The sequence below is a fragment of the Stegostoma tigrinum genome, chromosome 25 (assembly GCF_030684315.1).
Source record: "Stegostoma tigrinum isolate sSteTig4 chromosome 25, sSteTig4.hap1, whole genome shotgun sequence".
Lineage (NCBI taxonomy): Eukaryota > Metazoa > Chordata > Chondrichthyes > Orectolobiformes > Stegostomatidae > Stegostoma > Stegostoma tigrinum.
In genome coordinates this window covers 53832555-53845889 of record NC_081378.1, presented here as the reverse complement: position 1 = coordinate 53845889, position 13335 = coordinate 53832555, and the positions used below count along the sequence as shown (strand labels likewise).

The following is a 13335-nucleotide window of genomic DNA, read 5'->3' as shown; positions in this document are numbered from 1 at the left end:
CGTGGGTTTCCTCCGGGTACTCCGGTTTCCTCCCACAGTCCAAAGATGTGCAGGCTAGGTGAATCAGCCATGCTAAATTGCCCATAGTGTTCAGGGTTGGGTGGGTTATAGGAGAATGGGTCTGGGTGGGATGCTTCAAGGGACGGTGTGGACTTGTTGGGCAGAAGGGCTGCGATAGGGTTAGGGTTTGTGCTCCTGAGATGCTGCTTGGCCTGCTGTGTTCATCCAGCCTCACATTTTATTATCTTGATTGTTCTTGACCTTTCTTGATTGGTAAGTGGATCATGGGTTACAAAGAGCAGGCAGGAGAATGGGGAGCAGCCTCGATGGGCCAAATGGCCTAATTGTACTCCTTTATCTCATAGTTTTATGATCCTCCAACCTATATTTTAATGTGGATATTCTATCTACCACAGTCAATTTTCCCCCCATTCTTTTGTAATTCCCTTTGTTCAGATTTAAGATGCCAGTTTCAGATTAAAGCACATCACCTTCAAATTTAATGTAAAATTCTATTATATTATGGTTACTCTCCTTTAATGCTCTTTCACATTGCATTATAGACTTAAAACAGCTTGTTCTCTAATTGGTTCAATTCGCATGCTTGATCATTCCAATATATCATTGTGATGAGAGTTGCTTTTTCAGTGTTCGTGTGGCAGTAACTACATAAACATTATCTTTCATTATTTTTGTCGCGATCTCTATTTTTGCTTCGATCGAGTAGAATCAGAAAAAAATTAATTTCCCATTCATTAAAATATAGCGATTCTCAATTAAACACATCATCAGTTGTTTCATTTCATTCACCAATTATTGGTGTGAGCATTTTTAAATTCAAAACGTGCCACCATTCAACATATCATCCAGATGTTTAGCAATGTCTCAGGATTCAGCTTGCAAATGTCATAGCTGCCGCAAAGTGGCCGTGGTGATGTTAAATTTTATCCATCCTTTAAATGCAGGAAACAAAACTTGTGGAGCGGCCGGGTTAGACAGGATGCAAACTTTCGATTTCTCGAAAGCAGGATGAGATGCAGAGATAAAGTCAGCGATGTGACTGTGGTGTATTGGACTGCATACCGCCCTATGGCGCTATGTATTTGTTATATATGTTTGCATGCTATGAAAATTCACTAGCGTGTTTATTTTTCCAATCTTCAAGATAAAGTGGCGCGCGGGAGACTCTCGTTGCACTGGGTTCAAGCTTGGTTGAAGTTGGTATTTTGTGCAGTTCTGCGCGGTCAGTGGTTTTCCTTGTCGGAGTCTACAGCGCAAGAACGGCAGCCTGGATGGATTTTCGGGACTGGAAACGGGGAGTCGCAGTGAGGCTACGGGGCCGTTTTGTACGTTCAGGGTCTGGATCCATGGATGAGGAAAGCGAGAGAGGAAAGACAGTGGGGTCTGGTGCGTGATGATGTGAAGTAAGAGAGGCTGTGTGGGTGCAGCTTTGGGGACTGTCAGTCAAAGCAAGAAAATGAGACACCCAAAGTATTGCCCAAACGGGCGTCCATCTCAAGGCAGCACCTTCGACGGGCCTTATAGGGACTTGAGTTTTCATTTCAATTATCTTGAACAATATCCTTTTCGATGCGTAGAAGGGAAGCTGAGTCTGGAAATTCAGCCTTATCCTACCGAATGGTGAATTAAACATTGGATATTTGCATTCGGTCCAAAGGGAACAAAAGTAGAACATTGTTTCTGTCACAAAAAGGGAAACGACCTCACTGCCCTGAAGTCTTCAAGAGACACGCCAGTACACGTGGCTCACCAACAAAGCTAATCCCAGGAAGTAACTTACGATGTACGCTGAATTGATATAATACAAAATATTGACAGATGAAATTTAAATTTGAAATAAATACACTCTCGTTGTCGATAGGTGTAATGTGAATGGCAACAACACAGAAAAATCGTGATTTGATGCTCACTGTCCGCTTCTCAGTAGCTTGTCAGTCAAAGCTCTCCCGCTTCCTGGTCACACGTCTCTCCGACAGTTTAAGCTTTAAGTGTGTTTGAGTGGAAACTAATGATGTACACTTCCGTTCCACCAATTGGAATAGTATGCCACTATTAAGACATCCGCCCAACGTACGACATCGTGATAACTTAGGATGTTTAAGAGACTTTTCAGAAACAAGCCCTTCTGTGCCCTTGGTGAATCAAATAATCTTAAAGCTTCCCCTGTTATTGCAGCTTTTCACTAATCCCATAGATCAATTGGAATCAAATTGTTCTTCGAGATACTTTTTTAAGTCAACCTGTTCAGAGATGCATCTGTGCAGCAATTGGCACTTGATTCCAGGCCTCCTAATTCAGAGAGAAGGACACAACTGCACCACAAGATGCCTTCTCCCAACCAGATATTCTCAAAATGTTATGACGCACCTCTGGAGCAAGTTGGATTTGATCCTGTGTTTATTGTTCTTCAAAATTACCTCAGTAATTAGTTGGTTGCTAATTGGCAGAATGTGACTAATCTCGAACAAACAAAACAGAAATTGCTGGAGAAACCCCTCAAGTCTGGCAGCATCTGTGAAGAGAAACCTGACAGGTTCATGTTAGAAGTGAGAGGAAGGGGTATGGGTTCTGAGGCTTTCCCTAATGCAGTATTGAGGATGGTGATGCCTTCCTGACCTTCAACTCACTCCAGCTACACCCACAACTTCAGCTGCTCACTTCACCTTTCCAGAGTGGGAAATATTCTGGGCCAACGTCATCATCACCCACGACTGCCTCCATCATAGGAAGCAGCATCCAACCATCAGATTGAAAAATTATGTTCAGTAAACAGTTGACTGAAAGTAGAGCATTAGATAATTACAACTTAATTCTTTGGTTTCAGGATGTGGCTTTAATCGAAGACCAGTGTTTGTTACCTAGCCTTGTTTCACAGCTCTGCCAAATTTGTTAACTTAGTTTTCACCCTTGCCCTTCTACAGTTCTCCGTTGTGAGTTTCATACCAAGCCACTGGGACGTCATATCAATGAAGTCAAAGGACAAGAAAGATGATTGACCAGCTTTTGCTGACAAAAATGCCTGCCATCAGTACTGTTTGTTTATATATCTAAGTTAATGGATATCCAGAGTATGAATTTTATTTAGTGTGTGGGAGGGAGGAAAGCAACAAGGGTATAGGGCAGTGCGTGTTATCAAAAGACTGAAAGTTCAGGATTGTGAGAGTGTAAATCCACTAGAGGTCTTTGCTGTAAGTGTGTAAAAGGAGTGATTGGTTGGGATTAAGTGTGTAAAAACAGCAAAGGTTCAGTGAAGTGAGTGTGTACAGCCACAAGGATCTAGTGATGTGAGTGTGTACAAATTGGTTTTGTGACAGATAAGAGAATGGCAAAGTAAGAGGTCGCTTGTATGAGTAATTTATAGCTCTCCTAACAGTAATCTCACAGTTGCAAGAGGTATATGGGAAGAAATAGTGCGGTATTATGAAAAAGATATAGCAATAGTCCGTAGATGATTTTAATCTATTCAAAGCTTGGACAAATAAGATTGGCAGAGGTGGCCTGAAAGATAAATTCATAGTGTTTTCAGTTCAGATTCATACGGCAATATGTTCTAGAGCCAACCTGAGAGCAGTTAATTCCAGATTAGCTAACATTGAATGGGACAGAATAAATTATGTCCTCTTGATAAAGATGCCTTTAGGTCGCAATGGTTATCATGAGTGAATTTTGCATTCAGTTTGAGGGGGAAAAAAGAGCGGGTCTAGGATCAGTGGTTTTAAAATTAAATAAGGGCATGAAGGCAGAGCTGGTGAGCATGAACTGAGAAATTAGCTTCAGGAACAGATTAGCAGAGAAGCAGTGTGAAATATTAAAAGAAGGTATTTCTTAATTGTCAGCACGGATAAATGCCAGAGAGAGAGAGAGAAGAGAGAGAGAGAGAGAGAGAGAGATTCTAGGCGAAGGATGCATTATTCATGGCTAACTAAGGAAGCTGTAGATGGTATTAAATTGAAATAAAAAGCATCCAATTCCTCAGAGTTAGTGGCAGGTGAGATGATTGGACTGTATGTAAAATCTGTGAAAAAAAATTTAATAGAAAAGGAAGGAGAACAAATTAGAATATGAGAAAAGCCAACAGAAACATAAATACCTATAGAGGTTTTACTATCTTTTTTAAGAAGAAAAAATGATAAACGTTAGCCCTCTAGGAATGAAACCCAGGAACAAAGACTGAAAAATGGAGTAATGATACATTGTTTGACAGAAATGTTACATCTGTTTGAGCTGAGCAAAACATAAACTACATCCTAGAAATGAATGTGAATCAGGAGATGAAAGGGAGAGAGGAATTTAAAACAATTAAGATCACTAGATAAAAGGCCTGAGAACATTACTAGAACTACATCTGACAGGTCCCTGGGTCCTGATGGACTTTATCCTCTACCAGGGCTTCTCAATCTAAGGGCCAGGACCCCAGAGTGGGCAATGGGTTACATCAAGCTGACATTTTATTATTCCCAGCTTTGAGGTATCGATTGCTGTTCTAACCAAGCTGTTAATAGCATTGCTCTTTCTGTAACCTGGGTCCTGCTCCTACAGGTCTCCTCCTTGCGTAACCACATACCCACACGCTGAGGTCTCCCCAACTCTTCCCACTTTTAGTTTCAATTTTCCAACATTCCCTGGATTCTGCAAAGATCTCATCAGACAGGAAAGTTGTAAATGTAACTTCTGTAATCAAGAAAAGGAGGAGATAGGAAGCAGGAAATTACAGGTCAGTTTGCTTAATATCTAGTATATAGAAAATGAAGGAGTCTTTTATTCAAAGATATTATTACAAGGCATTTATAAAATCTTAATTCAACAAGGCAGAGGCAACGTGGTTTTGTGAAAGGTAAGTAACAAGCAATGTGAATAAAGGGGAACCTGGAGAGATGATGTACCTGCATTTCAAAAACCATTTCGTGTGATGCTACATCAAAGGTTACCACACAAAACAATAGCTTATGGTGGAGGATGCAACATATCAGATTGTCTAAAGAGTTGGTTAGGTAATAAGAAATAGGGATAAATAGGTTGGCAGGATGTAATGAGTGGAGTACAGTAAAGATCACAGCTGGGGCCTTAACAATTTGCAAAACAGTTACTTGGATGAAGGGGCAGAACATAGAACATAGAACAGTACAGCACAGAACAGGCCCTTCAGCCCACAATGTTGTGCCGACCATTGATCCTCATGTATACACCCTCAAATTTCTGTGACCATATGCATGTCCAGCAGTCTCTTAAATGAACCCAATGACCTTGCTTCCACAACTGCACAATATATGATTGCTAAATTTGCTGATGACTCAAAGGTAGGAAGGTAAGTTGGGAAGAGGACATAAGGAGTCTACAAAAGGATGGATAAAGTGAGTGAGCAAAAATTTGGCAGAAAATATGGAAAAATGTGAATTCGTCTACTTTGGCAGGAAGAACAGAAAAACAGCATATTATTAAGGTGGAGAGAGATCACAGGACTCCAACATACAAAGGGATGCGGGTGTCCCAGAATAAGAATCACAAATAGTTAATTTTTAGGTACAGTAAGTGACTAGGAAGGCAAATAGGATGTCCTTATTTATAACAAGGAGAATTGCATATAAAAGTAGAGAAATTTTGCTGCAGTTGCCCAGGGTTTTGGTAAGATCACATCCAGAGTACCATGTACAGTTTTATTCTCATTTAAATTTAGGACATAATTGCATTGGAATCAGTTTAGAGAAGGATTTCTGAACTGGTTCCTGGAATGAGGATAATGTCCTATTAGGAAAGTTTGTGCATTTTGGACCCACATTCATTAGAGTTCAGAAAATTGAGAGGTGATCTTCTTGAAACTTATTCAAGGTAATTGAAAGCCCTTGAGGGGATTTGACAGGGTGAATACCAAAGAATGATTCCCCTTGCAACAGAAACTAGAACAAGGAGGCATGGTACAAAAATTAAGGAGTCTCCCATGTCAGACAGAGATGAGTGTTTTTTTCTCAGAGGTCTCTTCTCCAAAGAGCAGTTGAGACAGGGTTATTGAATATTTTTAAGGCTAAGCTAGAGAGATCCTCGCTGCCAAGGAAGTTGAGAGTTTACAGGCAGACAGAAAAGAAGTGACAACAATTGGATTAGCCATAATCTTATCAAGTGACAGTCTATGCAGAATAAATTCTGCACATAAATCAATCTCAAATTACAGGTATAGTCCTTGCTGAATCTTGTTAGTTTACAATTCTCTGATTCTCATACTTGTTGCATCAGTTTTCTACTTGTTTTTCAAACACTCAGAAATGGGATTCCGATTGCACCTGAAAAGTAAACCAGATTATGGAACTGTTAACTTAGCAAGAATAATATTGTCTCGTAAAAAATGAAGGATATCGTTTTAGCTTACCCCACAGTTCCTCTTTTTTAAGTCTCCTTCAGAACTTGTTTCCTTGATGTTGTTTACCTACAATATTAGCGAATTCAAAATTGTAATCCAGTTGTAATTCACATTTTCACATATTGTAAAATTTGTGATCCCAGATGTGCCTGATATTGTATTAATTGTGAAGATGAGTAAAGAGCAGATAATTGCTTGTTTTGTACTGTTTCTACTTCAGCACTCATTATTGTTCTCTACATAGTCAATCACATTCTACATGTGATGAGTTAATGTGTTCAGCAAATAGTCAACAGGTTCACTAATCATTTCTGTACATGGTTAGTTGGTTATTTGGTGATCTTCTAATGTTACAATAAATTACCTCATCTCTCACAGGTAGAATGAAAATGCAAGTAGAAGAAATTCATTACAAAAAACTGTTGGTTTGAAAATTGGTTGGCATGTACAGAAAATAATTTTCTTGATTTGAGGAAGAAATCTGTATAAATTCCCAGGACCTAGAGATTGAGAAGAAACTCCAGTATCACAATATGTGAAATGCAACAGTCATTTTGCACTGAGAAATATTGCAAAGAACAATATAAAAATGACAAGAAGATCTGTTTATGTGCTGTTGATTGAATGCTATATGTTATCCAGGAATTCCCCGGTTCTCCTTCAAAAGGGTTGCACAGGGGAGAAAGGTATAAGGATTAGGCACCAAAGGCCAGGGAGCCATGCAAGGGACATTCAGGGCCAGGGAGATGAGGGCACAGAGTCTGGGGGATGTAGGGCCATGTGGGAGTGAAAGGCAATGAGGGAGATGGTGCTGCAGAAGGGGGACATAGAAACATATGGGACACTGATAATCATCTGTGATGAGAGCAAATATATATGATAGGAGCAAATATACAGGGAGAAAGCAAAGTAAATGTATGGTACAGAAGGGAAACATGAAAATACAAAATAAATTTTCTAAAGAAATGAAGGAGCAAGGAAAGAATTAGAAGTAAATAACAGCCAACCACCAACTCTGGTTGCTACATTATAGGAAGGATCTGGAGGCTTTGATGAAGGTGCAGAAGAGGTTTACCAGAACGGTGCCTGGATTATGCGGTGTGAGGTATAAGGAGAGGCTGGACAAACCAGAGTTGTTTACTTTGGAGTGGCAGCTGCTGAGGGGAGACCTGGTTGAAGTTTATGAAATTATGAGAGGCACGGACAGGGCTGACAGTTAGAATCTTTTTTCCAGAGTTGAAATGGGGGAAGGTTCAATGGAGATGAGAAGGGCAAATTTTTTCACTGATAGTGGTAGATGTCTGGAATGAGTTTTCAGGGGTGGTGCTGGAGGCAGATATGATAGGGGCATTTCAGGGGCTTTTAAATAGATCCATGAATATGGAAGAAATGGAGGCATATGAACCACGGGCAGGTAAAAAAGAATTAGTTTAATTTGGAGTCATGTTCAGTTCATCATCATGGGTAGAAGGGTCTGTTCTTGTGCAGTAATGTTCTATGTTCTAACCAAAGATACATACCTTGTCACATATGATGTTGACAGAATTAGTGGGATGATGTTTGTCCAATATGCAAAGCATTGCATCGTGGATGGTAAGGAAGAATATTTTTGGACTGATTTCATCGTCAAAAAATCCACATCTGCTTAATTTCTCCAGGATTAAATCTGAGAATAAACAAAATAACAAGAGTTAGAATTGAAACAAAGCTTGGCAGTTAAATGTCAACAATCATCTATCTGGGTCATTCTCCGTGGCAACACTACTACTATTACCATGTTCCAACCAAGCAGCACTCTCCTCTCATATAGCATAGATGTCGTACTTCTTATGAATTGCATTGACAAGTTCAAGATGAAAAAAAATGTATTTTTTCATAATACTGAAATAATTGTATGTTGAAACATTTTCTTCCCCCCACATCTTTTAATTTCAAGCAGCTACATTGATCAAAGACTCAAATTCTTACCTGGTCAGTTTCCAAGTCCCAATCTTTGGGCTTGTCACTGCTCAAACCTCAAGTTGAAAATTTGTGCTTACATTCCTTGTTACATAGTTCAAGGTGGAGGAACTGTCAAAACAGGATAAGCACCTCACCAGACCAGAAAATCTGTCTGCTGGCACTCAGCTGTGCATGAGGAATAGCTTCACCCAGTATTTTAATTCATTTTCAGGAAACCCGGAGCCGTGCTAAGGCCAATATTTATTGCCCATTCCAGATACCCTGAGATAGTGTTTCTTCAATCAGTCCACTGTGAGTGATGAAAGGACTTGCAATTCTGTTAGAACCAGTAAAGTCAGAGTAAGAGTAGCCCATGTGGGCCCCTGTGCCTGCTTCACCATTCAACAGGATCATGACTAATTGTTAATCCCAGAAATCCCCATATGCCTTAATTCCCTAACGGTCCAAAAATATAACAGTCCCAGTCTTGAATATACTCAACAGCTGAACTTTCACTTCCATCTGGAATAGAGAAGTCCAAAGCTTCATAGTCCCTGGGGTGAAGACTCTTCTCTTCATCCCAGTCTTCCTGTAAGGCTGATTTTATTTTACCCTTGTAACAGTGACTCCATGTTCTATGTTGTCCAAATAACACCTTTTCTGTAGTGATGGAAAACCCCATCAGAATTCTATATTGTGCATTGAGGTCGACTCTCATTCTCCTAAATTATAAAGTGCAAATGACCAAGAACTCTCTGTCCACAAGAGTGGTCGAAGCAGAGACAATAAATGATTTGAAGGGAAATTTATTGTATTGTGTAAGAATATAAGGCTGAGAATTTTAGAATCAAATCTTGCTTGACTGGGATCCAGTTTAGGTCAGCAAGTACATTGTGGTAAATGATTGGGAATTTTGAGAGCAGATCTTTGGATAAACCCAAGTTTTATAGAGGATTGGATGTGGGAAACCAACTAGGACAATATGAAATAGTCAATTCTTGAGACAAGAGATGAAGCTTTCAACAGCAGATGAGCAGACACAAGGGTGAAATTGACCTTAACAGGCCATTTCCTGCCTCTTATTATCCACTTACTACTTACACACTGCTAGAATCTTGGGATTCACTTTTATATTACCTGCATCCTATTCTTATTTTGTCTCAGTTTATTTTTGCCTTCACTTAATCTCCCATTGTATTCTATTTGGCCTGGTTTTCATTTGAAGAATTTACCTGAAGAATAACATCCCTGTTGCAATGTAAAAAGCCTGTACCTAAAATATTTCATCTTAAAGATCAACCATTGCTCCATTGAAGTTTTTCTTGTCACTTTCTAGTTCCATTTTACACTGGCAAGAACCCTTCTCAGCCCTTTGAAGTTTTCCTCTTCCAATTTAGATTGGTCCATGTTCTTCCAAAACCTTGATATAATGATCACTCTTATCCAGTGCTCCTCACAAACAAATGGTCCTATTGTCACACTCTCATTTTCAGCACGAGACTTATCAATACCTCTTCCTTATTTGGATTGAGGAAATACTGCTCAACGAAATTTAGAACACATTTCAGAAATTTTTCACTTTTCCTCTGACATCAATTACTCAAATATTTGGGGACATCATCCCAAACATAGCTTTGTGATTGCACTGCAGATTTCTTTCGCTGTCTGTATGAAGGAGAGAGACAATCACTATTTTGAAACATTTAAAAGCCAATAAAATATTAATGAATTCAGCCCTTACTCCCTCCAGGACTTTCTCGCCTTCCGACTGTAAAACATATTCCCCAAATTACTGCTATTCGCCTCCTCTTTTCCTTCCCTATCTTTTCTGAATATGTCTGAGTCTGGCCGTGCATGCCTGAAGTACAAAATTTATTTCGATCTGTGTCTCAAGGTTGAGGGTTGTAACAGCCAGGGAGCAAGGAATAAAGATTTACTGGGAATCAGGCACCAAAAACAGCAGACAGGGTGTTGTTTGCCAGACAGTAGCCACAAAATGTTGAGTTTCGACAGAGGCAAGATTGTTGAAATTTTGAAAGTGTGGTTGTGTGATTTGAGTGAGAGTTTTCCAGGAGGAGATAGGAAGAGATAGGATAGGGACTGGAAGGTCGATGTGCTGAACAGGGATACAGAGAAGAATCTGAGATGGCTTTGTCTTGATCAATGTGAGGCCATGTAAAATAATGGAAAGGGTTGTGACACTCAATCCATCTTAGTCATTAATATCGATTTGTAAATACTTGTGCCCAGAACTGATACCTGTGGCGGTCCATGAGTAACCTGAAACAAGTAATTAGTAAGTTGAAACTAGTAACCTGACAAACTGAAAAGATACTTGTATATTCCTAATTTCTACTTTCTGTCCTTTTAATCAATGCATGATGTGGAAGTACCAGTGTTGGACTGGGGTGGACAATGTTAGAAGTCATATGACACCAGGTTATGGTCCAACAGGCTTAATTGAAATTACAAGCTTTCGGAGCACTGCTCCTTCGCCTGGAGTAAATTCATCATCTTCATGACTTACACAAACTAATAAATTCCTGAAAATAATATTTTTTACTTCAAAATTGGTGAGAATGAAACTTACCACCACAAGCAGCGATGTAAATGTCAATTTCAATCCGGACAAACTCTTTCAAGATCTGTTGAGATAGACAGATCACTTTCTATACAGTTGATAACCAAAGTTTAATTAGATTTCTCAACAATTTCTCTCAGATTTCTTCCAAACCAACTCAAATTGCAGGAATTCTGATTAACAAATGCGATATGGTATACTTTTGACTCTTATACAAATTATTTCAAGGAGGTGACTACAATACTGGTGGAATGTATTGAGATTGTGATAATGCTAGCAAAATACAGACTCATGATTCAAATAAGATCACCCCTATTTTTGAGAGAATTAGCTGTTTTGACAGCAGTCGGACCAGATTTTTATCATAAAAATCATAAACATCATAAAAAAGTAACTGGCCAGTGTATATGACATTGTTGTGTGCAGGAGTTCACTAAATGTTTTGTATTCTTTCTTTATGGGAAGCAAGCATTGCTGGCTGGGCCAGCATATATTACCCATCCAATTTTGCCCTTGAGAAGGTGGTGGTGAGCTGCTTTCTTGAACCACTGCAGTCCACATGCTGTAGGTGCACTCACAATGCCCTTAGGGAGGGAATTTTGGGATTCTGACCCAGTGACAATGAAGGGACATAGAACATAGAACATTACAGCGCAGTGGCCCTCGATGTTGCGGTGACCTGTGAAACCAATCTGAAGCCCATCTATCCTATGCAATTGCATTATCATCCATATGTTTATCCAATGGCCATTTCAATGCCCTTAAAGTTGGCAAATCTACTACTGTTGCAGGCAGGGCATTCCATGCCCTTACTACTCTGAGAAAAGAACCTACCTCTGACATCTGTCCTATATCTATCACCCCTCATGCTAGCCATTACCATCCGAGGGAAAAAGCTCTCACTGTCCACCCTAACTAATCCTCTGATCATATTGTATGTCTCTTGATAGGTCACCTCTTAACCTTCTTCTCTCTAATGAAAACAGCCTCAAGTCCCTCAGCCTTTCCTCATAAGACCTTCAACATCCTGGTAAATCTCCTCTGCACCATTTCTAATGCTTTCACATCCTTCCTATAATGCAGTGACCAGAACTGTATGCAATATTCCAAACGCAGCTGCACCAGAGTTTTGTACAGCTGTAACATGACCTCATGGCTCTGAAACTCATTCCCTCTACCAATAAAACCTAACAACACTGGACACCTTCTTAACAACCCTATCAACCTGGGTGGCAATTTTCAGGGATCTATGCACATGGCCACCAAGATCCCTCAGATCATCCACACTACCAAGAATCTTACCATTATCCCAGTACTCTGTATTCCTGTTACTCCTTCCAAAGCGAATCACCTCACACTTTTCCACATTAAACTCTATTTTCCACCTCTCAGTCCAGCTCTGCAGCTTATCTATGTCCCTCTGTAACCTGCAACATCCTTCCACACTATCCACAACTCCACCGACCTTAGTGTCGTCTGCAAATTTACTAACCCATCCTTCTACGCCCTCATCCAGGTCATACATAAAAATGACAAACAGCAGTGGCCCCAAAACAGATCCTTGTGGTACACCACTCGTAACTGAACTCCAGGATGAACATTTCTCAACAACCACCACCCTCTGTCTTCTTCCAACTAGCCAACTTCTGATCCAAGCTGCTAAATCACCCTCAATCCCATAGCATCGTATTTTCTGCAATAGTGTACCATGAGGAACCTTATCAAATGCTTTATTGAAATCCATATACACCACATCAACCACTTTACCCTCATCCACCTGTTTTGTCACCTTCTCAAAGAACTCAATAAGGTTTGTTAGGCACGATCTACCCTACACAAAACCATGTTGACTATCCCTAATCAAATTATTCCTTTCTAGATGATTATAAATCCTATCTCTTATAATCCTTTCCAACACTTTACCCACAACCGAAGTAAGGCTCGTTGGTCTATAATTACCAGGGTTGTCTCTACTCCCCTTCTTGAACAAGGGGACAACATTTGCTATCCTCCAGTCTTCTGGCACTATTCCTGTAGACAATGATGACATAAAAGATCCAAGTCAAAGGCTCTGCAATCTCCTCCCTAGCTTCCCAGAGAATCCTAGGATAAATCCCATCTGGCCCAGAGGACTTATCTATTTTCAAACTTTCCAGAATTGCTAACACCTCCTCCTTATGAGCCTAAATCCCGCCCAGTCTAATATCCTGTATCTCAGTATTTTCCTCGACAACATTGTCCTTTTCCTGTGTGAATTCTAACGAAACATATTCATTTAGAGCCTCTCTTATCTCTTCAGACTCCATGCACTACTTCCCACTACTGTCCTTGACTGGCCCTAGTCTTACTCCAGTCATTCTTCTTTTCCTGACATACCTATAGAAAGCTTTAGAGTTTTCCTTGAACCTACCTGCCAAAGACTTCTCATGTCCCCTCTTGG

At 40.0% G+C, this 13335-nt stretch overlaps 1 protein-coding gene across 1 annotated transcript in view; it reads right to left on the bottom strand.

Moving 5' to 3' along the window:
- Nucleotides 1-510: 510 nt before the first annotated feature.
- LOC125463051 (chloride anion exchanger-like) overlaps nt 511-13335 on the bottom strand; it is a 70012-nt gene continuing 57187 nt past the window's right edge. Inside the window, exons 18-21 of the mRNA XM_048553697.2 lie at nt 10905-10959; nt 7894-8039; nt 6383-6439; nt 511-6296 (exon numbers count right to left, since the gene is read on the bottom strand). Coding sequence (XP_048409654.1) covers nt 6273-6296; nt 6383-6439; nt 7894-8039; nt 10905-10959 — 282 coding nt within the window. The 3' untranslated portion in view covers nt 511-6272. The remainder of the gene's footprint in view (nt 6297-6382; nt 6440-7893; nt 8040-10904; nt 10960-13335) is intronic.